This window comes from Budorcas taxicolor, chromosome 6, assembly GCF_023091745.1.
Source record: "Budorcas taxicolor isolate Tak-1 chromosome 6, Takin1.1, whole genome shotgun sequence".
Taxonomy (NCBI): Eukaryota; Metazoa; Chordata; class Mammalia; order Artiodactyla; family Bovidae; genus Budorcas; species Budorcas taxicolor.
In genome coordinates, this window is record NC_068915.1 from 40,908,666 (window position 1) to 40,934,457 (window position 25,792).

General features: G+C 39.0%; 1 protein-coding gene across 1 annotated transcript in view; it reads right to left on the bottom strand.

Annotated features, from left to right (window-relative positions):
- Positions 1–5,697, bottom strand: part of KCNIP4 (potassium voltage-gated channel interacting protein 4) — a 136,959-nt gene extending 131,262 nt beyond the window's left edge. Inside the window, exon 1 of the mRNA XM_052641987.1 lies at positions 5,604–5,697. Coding sequence (XP_052497947.1) covers positions 5,604–5,655 — 52 coding nt within the window. The 5' untranslated portion in view covers positions 5,656–5,697. The remainder of the gene's footprint in view (positions 1–5,603) is intronic.
- Positions 5,698–25,792: the final 20,095 nt, after the last annotated feature.

The following is a 25,792-nucleotide window of genomic DNA, read 5'->3' on the forward strand; positions in this document are numbered from 1 at the left end:
AAACCTTTGTCATGTGCTACTTCTTTTAATGCTGTCATTTGAGGCACAAGCAGCAGAGCTAATATTTCAAGTCTGCATTTAATAAATGCCTACAAAATACATACAGTTTCTAAATATTGAGAATATTTAGTCTATGTTAAAAAACACTCAAGAGGTAATATGTAATGTGTTTAAATATTTGAAAGACTAACTCAAAAAACAATTTTCTAATATACATGAGGAAGCTTGCATTCATGTAATTTAACTCTTTTATCCAGTAATTTCAAATCTGGGACAAAATAATCTAAATTTGTAGAAAATAATCTAAATGTGTAGATATATACACAGAGATATTTATCTCAGTGCTATTTATATTATAAGTAAAAAAAAGTAAAAGGGGAAAATCTAAATATTCAAAAGCTAGGGAATACAGTCAAATACAATATGCTGTAACTATATAATATAATATGATTGCCATTAAAATGATATTTACATTTTAATAATAAGGTTAGTACATATGAAAGTATGCAATGTAACAAAAGGATAAATATTTGGTATGGTTGCAATTATTAATGAATGCACATCTATGAAAAAAGATGTCACTTATTATTTGTTGTTACCTCAAGGTAATGGAGGAGGAAATGGTAACCCACTCAAGTCTTCTTGCCTGGAAAATTCCGGGGACAGAGGAACATGGCAGGCTACAGTGCATGGGGTCACAGAGTCAGCCATGACTAAGCAACAGCATGCACTTCAAGATAAACGAGCATAGTAGGACTGTGTGTTGTGTAGTGTGAATATGTCACGTGTTGTGTGTTGTACTTTCCAGATTGCTGCCATGAACACGAGTGACTTTTATAAATAAACCACTCACCCTGTCAACTCTAAAGGAGAAAGAGGAGGAGGAGGAAGGGGAGAAGGAAGAAGGAGCAGACACGCAGATTACTGCCAAGGGCAGAACCAGGATCCATACTGTTGGAAGTTCAAGGAAGGCTGCCTTTAGGGCTCAGCATGAGGAAGACTGTTCTGCAGTCACCTGCTTCCCTGAAGAAGCAGGAAATACCAAAGAGGTATTTCCTTGAAGAAGCTGCTCCCTGGTAATGACAGAGGGAGCCTGCCAGGGAGCTGGATGGGGGAAGGCTCCCTGCAAACTCCTGGGTTCTCTGGTTTGGGGGATCTAAGTGCTCCATAACTCAGCAGAAGCTTGTTTCTTTTCCTACAGAAAACATTTTGTTTTTCTTTTTTTATTTGCATAATACTGATAAATCTTACATTCGTGCCAAAGGAATGAAAACCCTTTCTTTTCTGCCTTCCTGAGAACATAAAATGAAATTAAGAATGAGTACTGGCCTCTTTCCTGGTGGCTCAGTGGTAAAGAATCCTCCTGCAGATGTAGGAGATGCAGGTTAGATCTCTAGGTCCTGAAGATCCCCTGGAGGAGGAAATGGCAACCCACTCCAGTATTCTTACCTGGAAAATCCCATGGACAGAGGACCCTGGCAGCCTACAGCCCATGGGGCTGCAAAGAGTCAGACATGACTGAGTGACAATGTTGACTGAAAAGTGAAAGTGAAAGTTGCTCAGTTGTATCTGACTCTTTGTGACCCCATGGACTATACCATCCATGGAATTCTGCAGGCCAGAATACTGGAGTGGGTAGCCTTTCCCTTCTCCAGAGATCTTCCCAACCCAGGGATCGGGCCCAGGTCTCCTGCATTGCAGGCGGATTCTTTACCAGCTGAGCCACAAGAGAAGCCCAAGAATACTGGAGTGAGTAGCCAATCCCTTCTCCAGAGGATGTTCCCGACCCATGAATCAAACTGGGGTCTCCTGGATTGCAGGCAGATTCTTTACCAACGGAGCTATTAGGGAAGTCCACAATATTGATTGGCCTCTTATTAAAGTAACTTTAAGCTCTCTAGCTTTGAAGCTGCACGGGATTTGGTGGAGAATATTTCTGCTGCCTCTGTACAGGTGATTCAAGCCTGGAACTCTCTCAGTCAAGTCAGACTTCATCAAGGGGCTCTCTGTGACCCCCTCTTGGAGATGTTTGGTGCCCTTGCTTTTCCTCCTGGTGGCGTGGGTTGGGGTTCTCTGTCACTCTGGTCCTTGTCCCCAAGCACCTGCCTGCTGCCTCGTGTTTTCATGTCATCTTTTCAGTCCTGTGCCAAACTGCTTAGGGCCCAGATCATGGTTAGGGGTGTAATAATAATATGAGTAAAACCTTTCTAATATAGCAATGAAATGAATGTGGTCTCCTTTTCAAGTCATCTGCTTCGACATGCTGGGATTTTCTTTTCTTCATGGCTAACAGGGAAGGTGGTGACTGGTGAGGGAGGGAGTTTTAAATCTGCAGACCTTTGTGGATCAGCAAATCATAGGCCATATCTCATATGGGTTCAATAAAAGTCAGTTTTATGACATCCCATTTTTATAAAAATATCAACTTTTAAGTCAGGCTGCTGATTTTTTTTAATATCTTGTCTTATGTTTTTTCTTTTTAACAAATGTCCTTTTTCCTCACAGTTGCATTGCATCCTCTGCAATCACTTCTTTAGGGATGTGGCTTTCTACAGTACTGGTTCAGGGAGTGTTAACAGGGCAGGGTGATTTTGTTCTTTCCTAAAGAATCTGCCTGCAATGCAGGAGACCCCAGTTCGATTCCTGGGTCGGGAAGATCCCCTGGAGAAGGGATAGGCTACACACTCCAGTATTTTGGCCTGGAGAATTCCATTGACTGTATAGTCCATAGGGTCGCCTAGAGTCGGACATGACTGAGTGACTTTCACTTCACTTCACTTCAAGTGAATAAAGAGACCCATTGGAAAGTTTCCTTTTATTTGTCTACTTTGTACAGAGGACTATGTTTTTGGTAAATATCTGATAAATTGGCAATTTTTATTTAAGCTTCCAAGGGGAAAAGCAATGGCTCTAATAACCAACATTCACTGACAAATAGTAGCAATAAAAATGTCCACAGCTTCAATATCATGTAGAATTGAGATTTTGCCATCATTATGAATTGTGGCCTTCCAGGTTACTGATGGCAGATTATGTTTTATTTGTGAGATGGTTTGTGTGTATACAATGAAGGAAAAAAATCAAAGCAATGTATCTTAACTATATAGTTTTTGTACATAGGATTATTATTGATAAAAATAATTTAATCCTGCTCACTTTCCCCACAGAAGATTCTAGTAGGAAAATGCTTTTTTAAAGGTTGTTTTATTTACTGCTCTATCTCACAGCACAGGAACTGACATATAATAAATATATATTGAGTGAATAAATGAATTAATAAATTTTTTTCATTATGACATATTAACCTGGGTCAGTGCCACTGAAATAAATTACTATTCTACTCTGGGAACTTTGACTGCACATATTGGGTTGTTTGAGGTACTTTCCATATTTTCTTTATTTGTGTTGTTGAAAATAGTGGAATTTTAGAGCATTCACATTTTTAAATCACTCACTGAGTTCACTGTTCATTGAGATAGTGCAGGAAAGGGAAGCCTGGCATGCTTCAGTCTGTGTGGTTGCAAAGAGATGGACACGACTTTGCGACCGAACAATAAGAAGTGAGTTCATTAGTTCTGCCAAAATGATGTGACAGAAAAGAGGATAGGTGAAGTCATGGGTTATAGCCCTACACCAAGAATATCCTATGTAGCTTCTTAATGTTTTATTTCCTCACTGGCAAAAAAAGCCACCTTCTGTATCTGATTCTAACATTTGTTTTGTGCTTGAAAAAACTATGTATGAAAGACTGTAAACACAGAATGCTTGTAAATGTTCATTATAAATAACTTGTGGCATATTTATAAAATAAATAGAGGTATCCCCTTACATATCCTGTATATTTTACTTCTTAAGAATGCCACAAAAATTGAAGGAAAAAGAGGATGGAGAGAGGATTAGTTTGATGGTCAGCTTGTCTAGCAATAACACCCAGTTATGCAATCAAACACTGATCTAAGTGTTGCTCTGAAGGTATTTTGGAGATTGCCCTGGAAATGTGAGTGGTCTTCATCCAATCAGTTGAAAGACTTGAAGCAAAAACTGAGTTTTCTTGAAAAGAGAATTCTGCTTCAAGACAGCATCAAATTTGCCTGTGTTTCCAACCTTATCGACTGATCTATAAATATCAGACATGCATATTTATATGTATATATACATATGGGATTCCCTGATGTCTCAGATGGCAAAGAATCTGTCTGCAATGCGAGAGACCTGAATTGGATCCCTGGGTCAGGAGGATTGCCTGGAGAAGGAAATGGCAACTCACTCCAGTATTCTTGCCTGGAAAACCCCATGGACGGAGGAGCCTGGCGGGCTCCTGTCTGTAGGGTTGCACAGAGTCAGACATGACTTACTGACTTCACTTTCACTTTCATATACACATATATATGTATGTATGTACACATACACATATATGTATGTACATATATACACACACACATACAGATGGCCCGAGACTTATAATGCTCTATCTTGCAGCACAGGAACTGGCATATAATAAATATATATTGAGTGAATAAATGAATTAATAAAATTTTTTATTATGACATATTAACTTGGGTCAGTGCCACTTAAATGAATTGACTGATTTGACTTACAATTTTTCAACTTCACCAATGATGCAAAGATGAAGTACATTCAGTAGAAACTGTACTTTGAATTTTGATCTTTTCCCTGGCTGGCAATATGCTGTCTGGTAGATCCTTTTTCGTGATGTGGGGTGTCAGCAGCAACTGCTAGAAACCCATAGTCCCCAGTCAGCTATGAGCTCATGAGGGTAATAAATTGATACACTTACTATTCTCCCCCTAGACAACCATTTTTTTTTCACTTTCAGCACTGTATTTAATAAATTACATGAGATATTCAGCACTTTATTATAAAATAATCTTTGCGTTGGATGATTTTGCCCAACTAGTGGAAGTGTTCTGAGCACATCTGAGGTAGACTAGGCTCAGATACAATGTTCAGTAGGTTGGGTGTATTGAATGCATTTTAGACTTAAAATATTTTCACCTTACCCCACTGGTTTTATCAGGATGTAACCCCACTATAAGTTAATAAATGTATATGTATATGTATATGTATGAGGTGGTTTTGTTTTCTATGATACTGGGAAAGAGTAGGCAGAGAAAAGTCACGTTTGTATAATTATTTTCCACTTTATAGTGTCTTCTCAGACCTAGTAATTTTTTTTATGTTTGCAGTATGACACAACAAATCCATGTATGGTGAATCAGAAAACTGACAAGCAATGCAATTTAAAATGTACAGCTGTTCCACTAACAGTTTTGGCAATGAGAATCCCAAGAGTTATCTGAGCCGAGTCCCTACACCTCAGATCAAGCATAAATTTCCAAATGTTTTGAAGCCGAGGCTCTCAACATTAACACTGTGCTGTCAGTCTGCCAAATGGGAAGTGGTTTGTAATTGCACAGACGTTCCCCTTGGTATTTAGGTAAACAGGAGTACATCAATAGAGTTGGTTTTGTGGAATATAATATATTGATTGATTCTCTTTAGAAGCAGAGAACTGCAATACATTCAGACCTAAAAAAACAAAACAGAGAGTTTGGGGGAGAAAAACAAACAAACAAACTTGCTTTGAACAGCAGGAGACGACGTTTTGGCAACTGAGCAGGGCAAGAGCTTCATGAGCCGCTCTTTAATGCTGCGCTTGGTGCTGTTCTGAGTGTAGAGGAAACCTAGAAGATATGGGATGGGTTCTGTTAATGCCAGCTGCAGAGAGAAACCTGGGGCATGCTGCTCTGTGTGTCAGCAGATGCCATGGCAGGCAGGATCTGGGTGCAGCCATATTTGCTCAGGCAATCACAGGCAGAGGGTTGGGACCCCAGAAGGAAAACAAAAACAAAAACAAAACAAAACTAACTAAATCCTGGTTTTCCCTTTTAGGTTTATTTTATGTTGCAGTAGATAATGATTACCCCATGAGCAAAGAATCATGCAAATAAATCTTTTGAGCAGCAAAAATAAGATTTGCGGACTTTTGGAGGTCTTAAATTGGGAATACAGCAAATATCACTAAAAGAGTGAACTGGATTGAAATTTCAACATTCAAAGCAGTGTTAACGGCCCACGTGACATTTTCTGCACTCGTCACTCCCGTCACTCCCGTCTTTGCTTCCAGGGGAATGGGTGCTCTGCATAAATCATTCACACCACAATCACCTGTTAGTACCTTTGCCTTCCCTGAAAGTGAGAAAATTGATGTCCTTGATATGCAGCTTCATTAGCATAAGCTGATGTGCCCAGAGATGGGACATCCTTCACATGTGGACATTAATGGATGGGGCTTATTCAAGCAGAGTGATTCTAAAAGACATAAGGAGTATTCACAAAATGTTAACCCATGAGTAGATGGAGCAGTATCTGTGATTTCAAGTAGTTAATGAGGACTCAAGGAAAATCAGTAGTGACCCGGTGGGCCAGCTAGCAAGTGCTTGAAAACCTGCTGGTGCCAGGAGCCATATCTGTCCAGCTCAGCATCAACTTGCCCATTCTGAGTGACCAGAAGCCTGAATCTTCACGTCACTATATAGATTACTGCCCCAAATCAGTTTGGAAAGTGTAGAATACAAGCAAGAGCAAAAGGACCAATTTAAATCAAGGTTAGACCATCCTTAAAATATGAACTTGGCAGATGGACGCCTTGTTACTTTATAATTCCCGCCTTGGTGTTATAGAAAGTCCTGAGTGCAAGGCTACTGTTCTATTTCCCTTTGGAGCTATTCATCCTACCATTGGAGCCCATTGGCTAAAAAGCCTGATAGATAAGATAGATGTGTCGAGATGACAGCAGATGACATAGATCATATCGGATCATTTCCCTACTTAAAAAACCCCCTAAAACTTTCCCACTGTCTTAAAAAGAAAAACCACTTTCTACCACGGACCCCAATCCCTGCACAATCTGGCCCTTCCTCACTCTGACAGCATTGTTCATCATCCTCCCTGCTGCCTGACTACCAGCCATTGGCCACACCACCCTTCTTGCCTGTTCCCACACTAGGTCCCTCCTCTGCCCTTGACGCTTACATGGTGTGAAATATCTTGATTACTTAATAATGCCAAGTGCTGGTTGAGAGTCTGGCACATAGTAAGAGATCAATAAATGTCTGACAAATGAGTGGACAGATTCAATTTCCATACCAAGAGAACACCCAATTTCATTTCCTAGATTAGCATCTAAGGAAGCTTTTAAACTTGTAAAATCAATCTGATCTACATACTGCAGACTCTGGTTAGCTTCTTTGTACTACATTTCTAAAGGGACACATCTATCTAAGTATACTCTCCTTGTAAACCTGTCTGGGATATGATGACTTTGCTTTAGCTTTTCAAGCAGGCCATTCTGCTTCTTCCATTGGTGTCCTCTCAAACCTTCATGCCACTGTGTGTATAGTCAGGTGGGTCCTTCAACAATTACCAACTTCTACCAAGGACGAGATGGTTGAATGGCATCACCAACTCAATGGACATGAGTATGAGCAAGCTCCAGGGGTTGGTGAAGGACAGGGAAGTCTGGCGTGCTGCAGTCCATGGGGTCACAAAGAGTCAAACATGACTGAGTGACTGAACAACAACACCGCCTGCTCTTACAAACTTCAAAACTGTTCAAACGCACTCATCTTGATAAAATTTTCCTGTCAGTTTGCAGCCTTCCAGAGAGAAGAAGCCCCTCCCTCCTCTGCTCTATCTTCTCTGTTGTCCCTGATTCACAGCACCCCCTCCATTGCTCTGGGCATCACCCCCTCTTGCAGAGACCCTCTCCTGTCAAGAAGTTAGAAAGGAAAGGTTCTACTAACCTTCAACAGTAAGAGGGAGACTATTGTTACCTCTTAACTCAGCTTCTGTGTTTCAGATTGGACTTCTTGATATCTAGCCAAACTTTTCATACTGTTCATAAGCTTCTCAAGGCAAGAATAATTTGTCCACCTGATGTGAAGAGTCAATTCACTGGAAAAGATCCTGATGCTGGGAAAGATTGAAGGCAAGAGGAGAAGGGGGCGATAGAGGATGAGATGGTTGGATGGCATCACTGACTCGATGGACATGAGTTTGAGCAAGCTCCTGGAGGCAGTGAAGGACAGGGGAGCCTGGTGTGCTGCAGCTCAGTGGAGTCACAAAGAGTCAGACAGGACTTAGCAACTGAACAACAACAAGGCAAACTCTACAATCATGCCTGAAACTGGCACATAGCAGACACTTGAGAAGTATTTGCTGGTTGCTCAGTTTCCTCCTTTTCCTTTAAATTCTGATATCTGCCAGACTCACTCTCTCTTTGACAGGTTCCTAGACCCTCAGGCCTGGGTGTGGAGAAGGGACCTTTATGCTTCTCAAGTACTTAAGTATTAATGTTGATCTCCCTGCCTTCAGCCCCATCCCCAAATTAGTAGTTAATGTTGTTCTTGCCTGGAGCATCTTTTGAACCCTCACGTGGGAGTATACAGGTTTTTGTTTTATTACTTCAAGCCAAGTGACCTTGGGCAGGTTATTAATCTTCTCAGTGTCATTGTCTTTTCTTTACAAAACAAAAGGCTTTATACTAAAAAGATCTTGGTTGTCAAAACATAGTTTTAAAGTCCATTTTAGGAATATATTTAAATGTAAATTATATATGGTAACTGCTGTTGCTGTTAAGTCGCTTCAGTCGTGTCCGACTCTGTGCGACTCCATAGACGGCAGCCCACAAGGCTCCACCGTCCCGGGGATTCTACAGGCAAGAACACTGGAGTGGGTTGCCATTTCCTTCTCCAATGCATGAAAGTGAAAAGTGAAAGGGAAGTCGCTCAGTCGTGTCCAACTCTTTGCGACCCCATGGACTGCAGCCTACCAGGCTCCTCCGTCCATGGGATTTTCCAGGCAAGAGTACTGGAGTGGGGTGCCTGCCTTCTCCATATGGTGACTACCTTAGTTTTACTGTGTTTTCTCCTCAGTGAGAGCTTTAGCTTCCTGCAGGTAGGACGTGGATATCATGGAATCCTCAGGCTCTCTTTCGCACTTTGTCTCTGTCTCTCCCTTCCAGTCTCTCCTTCTCAGCTATCAGATCACTCTGCACTTTTCCCCTTAGAGTGTTTGAGTGTTCAAGCATGGTAGTAAACAGCCTAGGTAGATCCTGGCACCATGGTCTTGGGTAACTTTATTTAATCTGAATCTCAGTTTCCTCATCAATAAAATGGATTAGAACTAGTATCTACCTTGTACTATTGTTAGAATCTAATGAAATAATACATAAAGCACTTAGCATAGTGACTGTTCATAACATACTTTCAATTAATGTTAGATATTAATTTTTCTTAGTCCTTTGAGCATACATCCCAGTCCTTTCTACATGCTACTATCTTTGTCTGAAATTATGTTTTACCTTATTGTGGCTTTCTCTTCTGCCATGTTTGAGATTTCAGTTCAATAATCACTTCCTAAGGAAAACTTTATCTGACAGACCAAACTAGATAATGAACAGCTTTATCATAAGCTCCTATAGTTTCCTATATTTATCCTTCATAGCATTATCAGAGAAGGCAATGGCACCCCACTCCAGTACTCTTGTCTGGAAAATCCCATGGATGGAGGAGCCTGGAGGGCTGCAGTCCACGGGGTTGCTGAGGGTCAGACACGACTTCACTTTCACTTTCACTTTTCACTTTCATGCATTGGAGAAGGAAATGGCAACCCACTCCAGTGTTCTTGCCTGTAGAATCCCAGGGACAGGGAAGCCTGATGGGCTGCCGTCTATGGGGTCGCACAGAGTCGGACACGACTGAAGCGACTTAGCAGCAGCAGCATTATCAGAAATATAATTAAAACAATTGATGATGCAATTATGTTTTTGACATGTCTTCCCTACTACAATGTAAGATTGAAGATTTCCACTTCCAGTCTTTAGAGAATAAATAACTTACTGGAAGTATTGTCTCACCATAAACATATAGCTGGACAAGCATACCTCAGAGATATTGCAGGTTCTGTTCCAGACTGCTGTGATAAAGTGAATACAGCAATAAAATTAGTCACATAAATTTTAGGTCTAGAACTTAATTATAGAACTTACATTTATTCTATACTGTAGTTTATTAAGTTTGCCAAAGCATTATGTCTAAAAATCATTGTACAAATCATAATTTAAAAATATATTATTGCTAAGAAATGCTATCATCTAACAATACAAGGTTGCCACAAATCTTCAATTTGCTAAAAAATGCAGTATCTATGAAGCACAATGAAGCTAAATACAATAAAATGAGGTATGCCTGTATGTGAGGCAACTGTTCTCAAGCACTGAACAATAAGCAATGTAGAACTATAGTACTGGAGAGGGAAGAAACTCCTGAGATGAGCCCCATGAATGCCCAGCTCCCTCTGCCAGGGGCATTGTCCTTCCATAGATCAGAGAGATAAGGCACAAGCTCAATATACTGAGGTAGAATTTGCAGGGCATGGTGCTGGAGAAGAGAGAACTGTTATGTGTATCAGAGGAAAGGACCCATGTAAGAATTAAATGTGGCCATTGTGATGTTTCATTGTATGTGTTAATGTAACTGAGCTAAAAGTTATTCAGATAGCTGGCGAATTATCATCTCTGTGTATGTCTGTCTGTGAGGATGTTTCTAGAAGAGGTTAGTTATTTAACTGGTAGATTGAATAAAAAAGAATACTTTCATTAGTGCTGGTGGACATCATCCAAGAGGTTAAGGGGCTTGAATAGAACAAAAATGTAGAGGAAGGCAGATTTGTTCTCTACCTGAATTCAATATCCATCTCTCCCACCTTCAGACATTGGTGCTACTGTTTCTTAGGTTTCTGGACTCTAACTGTGATTTACATCATTACCCTGGTTCCCAAGTCTTCAAGTTTGGACTGAAACTATCATCAGCTTTCCTGGGCCTCTAGGTTGCAGATGGTAGGTTGTGGGACTTTGCAGCCTTTGTGATTGTATGAGCCAATCTTTCATAATAAGTATCTTTCTGTTAACCTGTATATATCCTGTTGGCTCTGCTTCTCTGGAAAACCCTGACTAAGATAGTCATTGACCAAGGCCTGGGTGATGCATGATCAGGGACATACTTCACAAGACTCAGCAAGTAAACTGTTGTAAGACAGAATTGAACAGAGGTGTCAGAAATCATTCAGTACTATGAGATACCGGAGTTCTTGCCAGGGCCAAAAAAGATACATACATAAATAAGAAGAAAAAAAGTGAGAAAGAAGGACAGAAAGAAGTTGCACTGCTGCACTGAACACTTCTGGCATGCACTTGAGAGCTCAAATGGACTATGCTTTTAGAGTAAGGATCATCACCCAGGGTAAGCGCCACATCCTGTAACTAATAATGAAATAAAAATGGACCTATCCTAACATTTAATATAATAGAATTGTAGTTGGCAAGACCAGAAGTGCTAATAACTGTGGAATGCCTTCCAGAACATTACTCAAAACATTTTCAAGGAAGATAACACAATCTAAACGCCCTACAGTGTACTATAACAAAATCCTTCTGTGCTACCAAACATTAGCAGACATGTGAAGGACTAGAAAAATGTGACCCATACTCAAGAATTTTTAAAAAGCAGTTAATAGAAACAGACCCTAGGATGACACAGATGTTGGAATTTCAAGGAAAAAATAGCCATAAGAAGTAAACAAGTGAAACATTTCAGCAGAGAAATTAAACCACAAAAGGAATCAAATGGAAATTTCAGATGAGAAAAGCAAAATATCTAAAAAGAAAAAAAAATTTTAGATGGGCTTAATAGCAGATAGCATATTCAAAAGCAGAGATATTACTTTGCTGACTAAGGTCCGTCTAGTCAAGGCTATGGTTTTTCCAGTAGTCATGTATGGATGTGAGAGTTGGACTGTGAAGAAGGCTGAACACTGAAGAATTGATGCTTTTGAACTGTGGTGTTGGGGAAGACTCTTGAGAGTCCCTTGGACTGTGAGGAGATCCAACCAGTCCATTCTGAAGGAGATCAGCCCTGGGATTTCTTTGGAAGGAATGATGCTAAGGCTGAAACTCCAGTACTTTGGCCACCTCATGCAAAGAGTTGACTCATTGGAAAAGACTCTGATGCTGGGAGGGATTGGGGGCAGGAGGAGAAGGGGACGACAGAGGATGAGATGGCTGGATGGCATCACTGACTCAATGGACGTGAGTCTGAGTGAACTCCGGGAGTTGGTGATGGACAGGGAGGCCTGGCGTGCTGCGATTCATGGGGTAGTAAAGAGTTGGACACGACTGAGCGACTGAACTAACTAATAGCAGTTTGGGGACTCCTGAGGAAAGAGTTGAGAGCTTGAATGGAGGTGAAAAAAGACAAATCATCCAATCTGAATAACAGAGAGGAAAAGGGATTAAAAGATAAACAGATCCTTAGTGATTTGTGAGACAATATCAAATAGTCTAACATAAATGTAATTAGAGAACCAAATGAGACAGGAGAGAAAAAATAGAAAAATAAATGGCTATAACATTCCAAAGTTGTTTATAAACATCAATGTACATATCCAAAAACCTTGAACTTCAATAAAGAAAAATACAAGATGAATTACATATACGTATGTCATAGTCAAATCGCTGAAAAAAATTTAAAAAAAAATCTTGAGAAAAAGCAGACTAAAAGTACATGCCTTACATATAGTGGTAATAATATGATAATGGTAAACAATAGATGACCGAAAGCAATGGAATTATGTGCTGGAGAGAATAAAAAGATTTTCAACCCAGAATTCCATATTCTGTGAATAGATTTTTTAGAATGAAGATGAAATAAAGATATTTTCAGATAAACTAAAGCTAAGAGAAATCATAGATACCAGACCTGCCTTAAAAGCAATACTGGAGGAATTTCTTCAGGCTGAAAAGAAATGACATGATACAGGAACTTAGAGCTACACATAGAAGTGAAGAACACTGGAAACTGGAAATATGTGAATAAATATAAAACATTATCTCATTTTCCTATTTCCTTTGTTTAAAACAACCAAAAATATTGTGGGGTTTATTACATTTGTCAATATTACATTTCTGACAATAATAGCATAAAGTATGGGGGAAATAAATGAAATTTTACTGTTGTACATTTTACACAAAGTGGGACAATATTAACTCTAAGTCATCTGAATAAGTGAAGGAGACATATTATAATCTCTAGATGCTGGGAAAACAAATGAAAATAATAAAAGGAGGTGCAGGTAAATATCTAGTTGAGGAATTAAAATGTAATATCAAAAGTATTTGATTAACCCCAAAGTAGTCAGGGACAGAATAGAGAAATCAAGAGACTATATAGGAGAGTAGACCTAACATTCTACCATATCATGAAACCAGAAACTAAATCTTTCTTATTCATGACTGTATGCCCATTACTTTCCACAGTGCCTAATATATAAAGTGTTCAATCAATATCTAATGAAAGCATGGAATTAGACTCTTTATCTTACACAATGGTCTCAAAATGTGCACATTGGTGGCATGTCTGTAACTGGCAGATTCATTTAGAATCTGCATGATATGCTTCCTCTTAGCATGGAAGCAGTGTCCTCTTCACCAACTGGACATCTGGGTGTGAAGGCAATCAACTAAGGATGCTACTGAGTGCATTCCCCAGCCAAGAACACTAGAAAGAGATTAACTGGTGAAGGTAGGTCAACCAGCAAAGTGCCTTAATATGGATGGCGTTTTACACCCATAGAAACCAAGCACTCTTGGATAGATTAACTGTATCACATAAATATTTATTTACTCATTTATTTAAAAAGCACTTACAATAATGCATATGTTGTGAATAATATTTGTTGTAGAATTGTGGATGCACAAGTGGTCATACAAGAAAAAAATCCCTGCTCTCCAGGGTCTAACCATCTCCACTGATGGTAACCTCTATTATATCCTATGATGGATAATTCAGTTTCTGCTATTAAGCCTGAATTCTCTGAGGGGAGGACTCTGTTCACTGATTAATACATTATTCAAAAAAAATTTATTGAATGTCTTCAGTGTGCTTTGTACTATCCCAGGTACTAGGAATAATTCCCGCTTTAATTGATCTTATAGTCAGGGAAGAAAAAGTAATAAAAATAAGTAGCAAAAACCAAAGTTTGCCAGATAGAAAGCAGGACTGAGAGCTTTTGCTGAACAGCTTGAGAGGTAGAGTGGGAAAGACATAATTTTCAGTGTGGTGGCCAGGGAGGTTTCACTGGAGTTACATATCAGCAAAAATACCTAATGAGCTGAGAAAGTTTCTTATCCTACTTTGATTATTAGCAACCAGCACATGTTAGGCACTAACATATATATTAGTGATTCATCTTCCTCATTTATTAATTCACTCAGTATTTTTTGACACAATGGACAGGTTAATACCTTAAATTAATTGGCTATATAAACTGCTGAATCCAATAATCTATCATAAATTTATTGCCTTACAAATCAAAATTAAGCCAACTCCCTTATCCCTGCAACTAGAAGTTAAATCAATGTACTAGGGTACTAGTACTTAAAAAATCAGGAAACAAAATAATACAGAAAAGAGAATAAGAAGTAAGTGTGCAAGTAAGTAGGCTACTTTAAATTGTGATATAACTGAATGAAAATTCATTCGTGTTTATCAATAGGAAAGGTTTCATCTTACAAAGCCTGACACTACTAAGTGAAAGTGAAGTCACTCAGTCGTGTCCGACTCTTTGCGACCCTGTGGATTGTAGCCCACCAGGCTCCTCTGCCCATGGGATTCTCCAGGCAAGAATACTGGAGTGGGTTGCCATTTCTTTCTCCAGGGGATCTTCCCAACCCAGGGATCGAACCCAGGTCTCCTGCATTGCAGGCATCAGATGCTTTAACTTCTGAGCCACCAGGGAAGCCCTGACACTATTAAGAACACAACCATTACCTCAGTTGCTCCGTATTTCTGACCCCTCCTCATCTCAACAGTGTATAAACAAGTGGTCATTTTCACAGACTGCTTTCCAGTTACACACAAAAATTGCAATTACATGTAAATGACAGGCTTCCAGGTGAATGATGGGCCATGAATTATGAAATCAACAAGTAATGATGATGGTAATGGAAGTGGTAATCTCACCATAATGAGAATTACCCTTATCTTTCTCCTTTATCTAGGAGAGCTGTTATCAAGAACAAATGTTTCCTGTGGCTTTGCACGGGAATAAAGGCTTCTGCTCCATAATTCACATCCCTGTTTAAGCTTCCATCTGGTGCTTCCAAATTATGACCAATGTTTTTCTTCCTAGATCCTAAACATGTGGGTGTCTGTTGGAGGAAAATGGCTAATAATGTTTCCACAGACATGGTGTCTTCCATGAATCAATAACTATGACAAAATCAGTAGGCATTGAAGTGGCCCTGTGATCCTGTGTGGATCTCCTTTGAGTCTGTGACAAGCTGCCTTGTGGGCAGTCACTTGGGCTGGAGTGACTGCAAATATGAACTTTCCACCAGCAGGTCAATTTTTAAAATGGGCTTGGAGCTGGGGCTTCCCAGTAGCACGTGGTAAAGATTCTGCCTGCCAAAGCAGGAGACGTAAGAGACACAGGTTTGATCCCTGGTTTGGGAAGGTTCCCTGGAGAAGGAAATGGCAACCCACTCCAGTATTCTTGCCTGGGAAATCCTGTGGACAGATGAGCCTGGTGGGCTACAGTCCATGGGGTCTTGAAGAGTTAGACACGACTGAGCAATTGAGTGCACACACACACAGGGCTGATAAATACACACACACACACACACACACACACACACAGAGTTCATTTTACCTTTTCAAATTTATTCTTGAAGAAACAGGACTCTAGATAATTTGGACTATGTACTCTGATGATAATTCTTGCTGAAAATTGCTATCAAACCACATCAATTGTTACTGGATGCTATAGTCAGCCCCCAGTTATAATGACTTATTTTGAAGAAGGGCACCAGCAGAGTCAGTGGCCAAAAATCAAGGGGAAATGCCTACATTTAATTTTGTAGCTATGAATTTTGGAGCCATCACACTGACCTTGCTGTTTCACTTTGTCTGATTATAAACCAAGTAGCCTCTTTATTAGTTAATATAGAAGGTGGGAGCCAGAAAGTGCTTGAATTTGCTGGAAACAATCTACAGACTAGATCTAAATGCAAATAAAATAAATTTGACTCTCCTGAGAGTTGCCACTTGAAGACACCTGTTTCGTGTAAACGAATGCTGGTCTGTCAGCCTCTCTGTGTCTTTCCTGTGTTTCTCTCTGCCTTTGTGTCTTTAGCTGTTCCTCTCACTTTCTTCAATCTTTCTCACTTCCTTACCTCTGTGTCCCTCTCCCTCGCTGTCTCTGTGTTTCTCTGGCTCCATGTCTGTCTGTCTCTGCCCTTCTTTGTGCCTATTTGTGTCTCTCATTTCCCTGTCTTTCTCTGCCCTCTGTCTCTCTGCCTCTGTCTCAGTTGCTCCCTCAAGCAAGACAGGGTCCCATTTGATTTTCTTTAACTTTGTGTTGACTGCACACCTCATGAAACATTTAGAGAGAGCCTTAGTCAGCTTAGGTATGGGATAATCATTGTAAACTACTGCTAGGTGAATGTCAGTAAAGGACTAGACTGTCAAAAGCTGCAGCGCTTTCCAAACCAGTACTGAGTGCTCCTGTTCATCCACATTTCTGCCCTGCTCTATTGGCAAAGCTCACAAGAGCATGTTAACAGAGAACAACAACACAGCAAAGGTGTCCACTTTCTTTGGGATCCTTTAAGAGTCATCATTGACAGCAACACTGTAAAGCAATTTTCCTCCAATTAAAAAACAAACTTAAAAAAAAAGCAAAGAAAGAAAATAATCATCATTGAAGTCTAATTTTCCTTTGCTCCTCTGCACAGATTGCCCAAACTTCTTATAAGGTGATACCTTTTGTGTGGGGTTGGGAAATTGTTTGGAGCTCCCTATAGGTATGGTGACAAGGTCTTCTGTTGGTCCAGGACAGTGCCAGTTTATGCATTGTCCCAACATTCAGTTTGTTAGCACTCCCTTTTTGTGTTCAAAATGTTCTGGTTTGGATGGCAAATGGTCTAGTCACGGTGTATTAGCAACTGGTAAGGTCAGTTCCCACAGAGTAAGGTGCAGTCATTGACTCCATTCAACTATCAGTAATGTCAATTGTACAACTTCATTTTTAAAATGGTATTTAAAAATAGCTAAAATTAGTAGGCAAGATGAAATAAGGGTAAAAATATATGTATTAGCATAGGATGGAATATTATTCAGCTTTAATAAAAAAAGGAAATCCTGCCATATGTGAGAACATGGATGAACCTAGAGAGCATTAAGCTAACTGAAATAAGACAGTCACAGAAAGATGGAATTCTACTGAGAGGAAGCCTCCAGAACAGTCAAATTCATAGAAGCAGAGACTAGAATGGGGCTTGCCAGGATCTGGGGTTGCGGGGAGGGGATACAGTGTTCCTCTGTATAAAGTTCAGTTACATGAGATGAATTAGGTCTGGAGATCTGTTGTATGCAATACAACATAGCACTTCTAGTTAAGCAGACACTGCTGTGCACTCAAAAATATAAGGGGGTAGATCTCATCTTATGCAACAAAACAATGTAAGTAATATAGCTACATAAAAAATGCAATATAAAAATGTAAGTAACTTGGGTAACATTTGCAGTGGAGTGACTTACAGCTTTGGAGTCAGTCAGTACTGGTTTGAAAAAGTTCTCCCACTTTTTGTTCATGAGAATTTGGGAAAGTAACTTAAGCTCACTGAGCCTCTTTGATCTGAGCTTTATCACAGGAATTATAATAATTCAGCCTTTGCTATGTCCTGAGGTGTTAGGAGGTTCAAGTGAGGTTACATATACATAGATCCTGGTGAGATAAATGTTCTCCTCCTGAAATGTGTTTAAGGCTTAGCACCCAACTCAAAAAGGAGTATTTCAAAATAGATAGCAGTATCTTTTTTTTAATATATAGTAGCAATTAAAGCACCCCCCCAAATCTCTATCTTGCATATTGTCCCTTTAATAATAATTGTATTATAAATATGAATTAAGCCTAAACCCAACTGCAGTATTCCTCCAAACTAAATACTAATAACCCATTTAATATATATATATCTCATTTAAAAATATATATTGTTTTAAGTGCTTTTAATTATTACCTATTTTATAATTTTAAATTTTCCTTTGGAATTAGTCAATCATGTATTTGAAATTAGAAAGCTAGTTATAACTGAGTGAGATTGAGTCTTCTGATGACAAGAAACCACAAATATAATTTATAAATCAAGTTTTAATAAGATTTTATATTATAAAGTTCACTTTCTTGTTAATCAGAGTGTTTATTATATAATGAGTCTTTCTGCCCCTCCACTACCCCAGTCATATTCATTTTAGTATAATCTAGGCTACCCTGTTCATCATATGATTGGCCAGTTACCCGACTACTCCCCTTTAATAACATGCTTGGAAAAAAAAAAAAACTGTTTCCCTTTATTCATTCTACTCAGCTCCTTTTAATATAAAATCCTATAGAGTATCATAGTCTGTTATAAGAACTTTGGCTTTTACTTAGGCAGAAAGTGAAACATTTTGAGCAAAAGAGTGAGGTAATCTAATTAAAGTTTCATTCTAAAAATATTCGTTGCATACCTACTAAGAAGTGGCAAACAGAAACCTAGTTTCTGCTCTCATTAAACCTTGAGGAAGGTAAATATGAATAAAGAATTAAAAAATAAAACAGAAAATTTCTCTGAATTACACTTGAATATGAATTTGCCCTAAGAAACAATAGAGATAAATGCCTAAAATTCAGACTTCTAACAATGACAGTAATAAGAACTTTCTGTGTGCCAAGTACTTTAAAAGCACTGTATCATTTAATCTTTACAAGAACTCCATGTGGCAGATAATAGTATGATACAAATCACAGGTGAGGAAATTAAGCATACACAGATGCATGCAGCTTATAAGTGGCAGTACCTGGATGTAAGCACATGTCCATCTGTTTGCCTTCTGGGTCTGACATTCTGACTTCTTTACTGAACTCATAATGGTTCCAATAAATACCTAGACTACTTCACTTACTGAGTGTGTCTAATTGTGTAGCCTTCAGCTACAGGATATTTGTTTCACTTCATAGAGTGATTTTTATTTCCTTCTATGCCCCTTCAGTTAGGTTTCTTAAAACTCATCTTATCTTGATGAGTATATATGAATATAGTATTGAAAACTTGGTGACCTGCATTCTTCTACCAGAAATATTGCCTCTAATTCTATTTTTTACAGGACATCCATCAAATTCCCAGTGGTATTAAAAAATAATAATGCAGTTGAAGAGAAAGCTGCACTAGGAGATCCAATTTCTTCATCTGAAAAATAGGGGTAATAATATGTGACATTCACTAATCTCAAGGAAGTTAGGAGACGAATGAAGTAATTGTCTCTGCAAAATTTCTCAAATGTAGAAGAAATAACATATAATCCATTATAACTTCCAGTGTGAAACAGTAGTTCCCTATCCTTTTGGGCCTCTGTATTCAATCTTAATCTTTCACCGATGTATTTATTCTATAGAACTATTTGTTTATTAGTTTAACAAATAGTATTTGTTGAGTATATTGTAAGTAAGACCCTGTACTAGGCACTTGGAATAAAAATAAAATAAGATATGAAATGAAGCTCATGTTTACTATTTTTTGAATACCAATTAGTTGGTCTTGGCTGCTCATGAGAATCAAGAGGATAGCTCAGAATAATTATCCCAGCCTGATCACTCCAGCCTGTCTAAATTGGGTAACTACAATGTGAAGCCAAATTTGAGAACCATTTTTCTGTGCTCAGCTGATCCCATACCAGAGAGATTTTAGTTGTACATTTCTGATATCACAAACTAGCTGTTTCTACATGGACATTGTTCCAGGTTGAGAAAGGTCGCTCAGAAATTCATGCTCACTCTGAACCTCACAATGTGAAGCTTATTTGGAAAGAGAGTTTTCTCAGATGTAATTAGCTAAGATGAGGTCATACTGAATTAGGGTGGGCTTTAAATTGAATGCCTTGTGGCTTTATAAGAGAAAGGGCACACACACACACATCACAGAAGAGACCGTGTAAAGATGGAGGCAGAGACTGGAGTGATGCCGCTATAAGCCGAGGAAAGCCGGCTTTGCCGTCAGCCCCCAGAAACTAAGAAACAGGCATGAAACAATCTCCTTCAGAGCCTTCAGAAGAGACCACCCATGCTGATGCCTTAATTTCAGACTTCTGGTCTCCTAAACTGTGAGAGAATAAAATTTTGGTTGGTTGAAACCATTTACTTTATAGTTGACTTTCCTGTAGCTCAAACAGTAAAGAATCTGCCTGGGATGCAGGAGACCAGGGTTCCATCCCTGGCTCAGGAAGATCCTCTGGAGAAGGGAATGGCAATCCACTCCAATATTCTTGCTTAGAGAATTCCATGGATAGAGAAGCTTGGCAGGCTTCAGTTCGTGGGGTCATGAAGAGTGGGACACGACTGAGTGACTAACACACACACACTTTACAGTTATTTAATCCAGATGCTCTAGGAAAACTAATACAGACATCAATCAACAGCTTTTTAAGTGTGCCAGAAAAAAATCAAATTATAGCATAGCTCTGTATTGATTCTCAACATTATATATGGAGTCCCTCAAAATATAAGAGACTCCTTGTCACTTGTAACATCTTAATAGTACAGACAGGTTGTGCAAACTGCTGCTAATCATATTCATTCTAGGTGAGTTAATTCATTTCACACTACAATTGAGTGACTTTCTAACTGTGTGTGGGTGCCATGTTCTTTATTCTGTAGTTAGGGTTAGGTAAATCTCTGTTGAAGACAGGCATTCACAAAGAACTAACCCAGAAGTAAGGGTCGTCTCAACTTTGTTTCTAATTAAGTAATCAGATATTTATTGAATATCAGATGACTTTCTTTATCACTGAAACTAATGACCAGATTCCCTACAATGGCCTACAAAGTGGGTACAAGCCTCCCAGAAAAATTCATCAGTCTGTTTTATCTCCTATTTCACTCTACTCATTCTGTCTCTGTCATCTGCTAGTGTTGGTGTCTGAAATATCTTATCTCAAGTATCTTCAAGGTCACTTCCTCACCCCTTTCGGGTCTTTAATTCAACTTTACCATCTCAGTGAGAACTCCTCTGACCATCTTTCCTCACCACTCCCTGTATTTCTTCCCTGCTTTATTTTGCCCCATAAATTGCTTTATGTTTTAGCTGGATTGTGTATTACTTCCCCAGATTCATATATAGAAGCCCAGGCCCCCAGTTCCTCAGAATATTTGACAACATTGGAGGCATTATTGGAGCTTTTAAAGCAGCAACTAAGTCAAAACGATGCTATTAGGATGGTCCCTAATTCAGTGGTGTCCTAGTAAGAAGAGGAGGAGAGTCACTGGAAATGTGTGAACACAAGGAAGGGCCATGTGAGGAGGTCACAGTGAGAAGGGGGCTGTTTGCCAAGGAGAGAGGGTCAGGAGAAATCAAGCTTCTAAGACCTTGATCTTGAACTTCTAGACTCCAGAACTGAGAAATTATATTTATGTTGTTTAAGTCACTCAGAGCAGAGGAAACTAACACGGTCAGCCATACAATTTATTGTCCCATCTGGAACACTACTGAGACAGGAAAGGGGGCACTATTAATATCAATACAAGGACAATTGGCATAAGCTGTGACTTCCAGGGTATAGCAAGACTTTCGGGAGCCCTATCCATAGAACTGGTCACTATTATCATGTGATGTACTGTGTGTGTGTGTGTGCGTGTGTGCTAAGTCACTTCAGTCATGTCTGACTCTTCATGATCCTATGGACTGCAGCGCACCAGGCTCCTCTATCCATGGGGATTCTCTAGGCAAGAATACAGGAGTGGGTTGCCATGCCCTCCTCCAGGGGAGCTTCCCAATCCTGAGACTGAACCTGCGTCTCCTGTGTATGCTGCATTGGCAGGCAGATTCTTTACCACTGAACCACCTGGGAAGCCCATCACACACATGTACCTCTTAATGCAAAAAAAGATGCTTACACAATCTAAGCAGCTAGCAGAAACAAAAATGCAGAGTTTTAACTCATTAAATTCATTGAAATGATTAATACTAGTCACAATATTGTACATGTTGAGGTACAAATAATTCCCACAAATCATGTCAACATGGGTCCATAATGTCATATTTAACTAAACGGTGTAGTTGGAAAGATCCATAGCACTTTAATCCTAAATTTTCTAACAGCACTATAGAAAAATCAAGGAAAGCAAATCAATGTCCCTAGGATAGATACAAGTAGCTCTTCCTTCTAATTTGACTTAGTAACTAATGCTTTAGGCTGACACACAATGTGAAATACTTTCCTTGAAGACAGGCAACTCTGCCTGCCTCTAGACATTTTTATTTATTAGAAACTGAGTCAGGAAAATCTGAAGTTAGAATTTATCACAGCAGCTGAGGGGATATATCTTGCTAAAGAAAATTAATTTTATGCCAGTTTGGTAGACATTGTCTGATACCTTTCCATAAATAACTAATTTGACCATATCAAAATATTGCCTAAGAGAATTTTTTGAGTTGCATAAAGTGAAGTTATATTTTGAATGCAAATTCAAAATAGTATATAAATAATAAAGTCTCATACTTTGTGCCAATTTGAAAGTAATGCAATAGTCAAATGTTTGTTACAGTTGTCAAGAATGTCATAACTTAGAAGCTGGCTGGCTGAATGAATGCTGAGATATGTAAAATATTGCTTTAAGGCAAATATCCCTTGAAGTTTGTAGCAAAAGCTCCAGCCGTCCTTTTTAACCTTACAGAAACATCCAATTAAGAACTTAAATTACTTGAGGTCATCAAGAACATGTTCTTCAAATCAAACATAATCCCTCTATAACTCACACTAACTAGGCTTCACCCCAAATACAGAGGGACTAAAATTTTAATCCTGAAAATCCTTAGCATCACTCGTTTCAATTTCATAAATGTCCGTTGATGCTTTAGTTTGATCCTTGATGCTTTCTCTTCCCAGGGATCTTAGAGTTTTATTGGAGAGAGAGTGAATTTTTAGGAGATAAAAGTGAAAAGAAAAAAACAAGAAAAAAAAACACAAATGCTTTATTCAAAGGCTGATTCTGTGTCCTCCTCTATCATTCAGAACGCCTTACCCTGTATTGAAGTTATTAGATTCTCTGGGTCTTCCAAGTCTCCATGAAATGAAATAGAGGGCTATTTAGGAAACCCCAACTGTCCTACTTCACACATCTGCCATGACTAAATATTATAAAAGGTACATTATAAATACTGTCTTGTATAAATTTCTTAAGAATCATTTATCAAGGAAGAAACTGAACTCAGAAATATTTTAGGACACTCAAGATCTGAAGTCTAAAAACTAATGGAATGTGTCTGTGAACCTGGTCTGTCTGAACACCAAGGCCACAGTACACTATTTATATTTCATTCATCTCTGTCTCTCCAGCATCATACTTGATGTGTAGCATTGGCTGTTTAATACATATTTGTTAAATGAATGAATCAATCAATGTTGGTTGAATTCCAAAGGAGAAAGGAAGACTCCTTGTTAATGAATAAATCATGACTTTTTCAAGGTTTCCAAAACCAATTAGCATTTCCTTGGGACAATCTGAAATGCCAGATCCTAGCAAACCTATCTATCAATTGGAGAAAAGGACATTCGGAAAATTGAGCCTTGAAAACTTGTTGAGCCATCATTTCCTTATTCAGCGGCCTTCGGTGTTAGGCTGCTGATTACTGGGAGTTGTGGGAGCAGTAGGGAACCCAGCACTGTCCATAAACTTTAATAGCTTGAAGTAACAGTGCTATTAAAGTATGCTCAGTTTGTAAAAAGGAACAGATTAAAGTTATGAAACTGAGATAAGATCCTTACAGAGAGCACAATACTGTGTTCTCAGGCTAAAGTTTCACAGGAAGCTTGTGCAAATGGAAACTGTTGTTGTGTAGTCGCTAAGTCATTCTGACTCTTTTGAGACTCCATGGACTAGCAAGCCAGGCTCCTGTGTCTATGGGCAGAATCCTGGAGTGGGTTGCCACTTCCTTCTCTATCGGATCTTTCTGACCCAGGGATCTAACCTATGTTTCCTGCACTGTAGGCGGATTCTTTACTGCTGAGCTGCCAGGGAAGTCCAAGGGAAATTATGGATCCTATTTTATACTCTGTATGAGTAAAACCATTGATTTCAGCATGACCTCAGGATCACATGTGTATAGAGCCAAGCACGACAATTTGTCTAATGAATGCTTTTTTTTATAACCAAGATAGATCTGAGGTTCATGTAGGCTTCTGTGGACACTGAACTGAAAGAGTTTGAACTTCCTGTTAATGATCATAGTAACACATGCCTTTTTGGGAATACTTTACAAAGCACAACCCAATCTGATCATCAAAACAGACCTTGTAAAATAAGCTAAAAGGGTATACTGCAGCACAGGGAACATAGCCAATATTTTATAAGTGTAAAAGGAGTATAACCTTCAAAAAATGCGAATCACTGTTGTACGCCTGAAACTTATATAACATTATACATCAACTATATCTCAATTTTTAAAAAAAGTTTGAAAAGTAAAACAAAATCCAGTCCTGAGATATACATGTTTGGTATTATATTTTGCAAATGAGAACATTTAAGAGAGTTTAGAGAATGTACTGCTCAATTGCCATCTAGCTGAGACTCTATTCCGACTGGTTCCTCTTCTCTGTTCTAGCTACTTAAAACGGTACTCAGACTATCAGCCTCTTCTGGGAGCTTGTTAGGAATGCAGACTCTTGGGAACCACCCCAGAACTACTGAATCATAATTTGCATTTTAATAAGATCTTCAGGTGATTTGTATGCACATTAAATTGTGAAAATCACAGTATACATCATGTCACATTAGTCATCTAGAATGCCTCGACTTTGAAAATCTCATCTGGAGTCTATATGAAGGAGGGGTTAGGGGAGGGCACTACCATTAAAAATAAGCTGGCAATCTCTGAATCTTTTCAAAACATAACCAGGTTTAAATACTGACTGCATCAATAATGTAGATATATTTAGTATGCATGCATTCATGCTGAATCACTTCAGTCATGTCTGCCTCTTTGTGACCTTATGGACTATAGCCTGCCAGGCTCCTCCATCCATGGGCGTTTTCAGGCAAGAATACTGTAGGGGGCTGCCATGCCCTTCTCCAGGGGATCTTCCCCACCCAGGGATCGAATCTGCACCTCTCATATCCCCTGAATTGGCATGTGCATTCTTTACTGCTAGTATCACCTGGGAAGCCCATATTTAGGAATGGTTAAGATAATAGACTGTGAGTCCTGTTTTACCATTTCCTGTGTGGCTTTGGGAACACTGCCTAACTCTTGAGGCTTCAGTTTCTCATCTGGAAATGAGGATAATAAGCGCACCACTCTCAGGAGGCTGTTGTGAAGGTCAAAGGAGCTGAGGACTCTGAGCTGGTGCATGGTGAGCATGCAGCAATGCTCATTATTTTAAGGGTGATTCACAACAGAGATTTACTCCATATTACCAAGGAAAACTTTAAAATAGGTTCTCTTGGTTTTTCTTTAAGTTAATCCTTTCAACTCTCCCAGAGACTCACTTCATGTTAACTCTGACCTATAGAATTCGGTCAGGGGCACAAGGTCATTGTGAGTTTCAACAAATTATCCCAGGAAAAACCCTTGACAGATTTCCTAGACTTTTCCTCTCAAGGAGTATTCATTTTATCCATATTC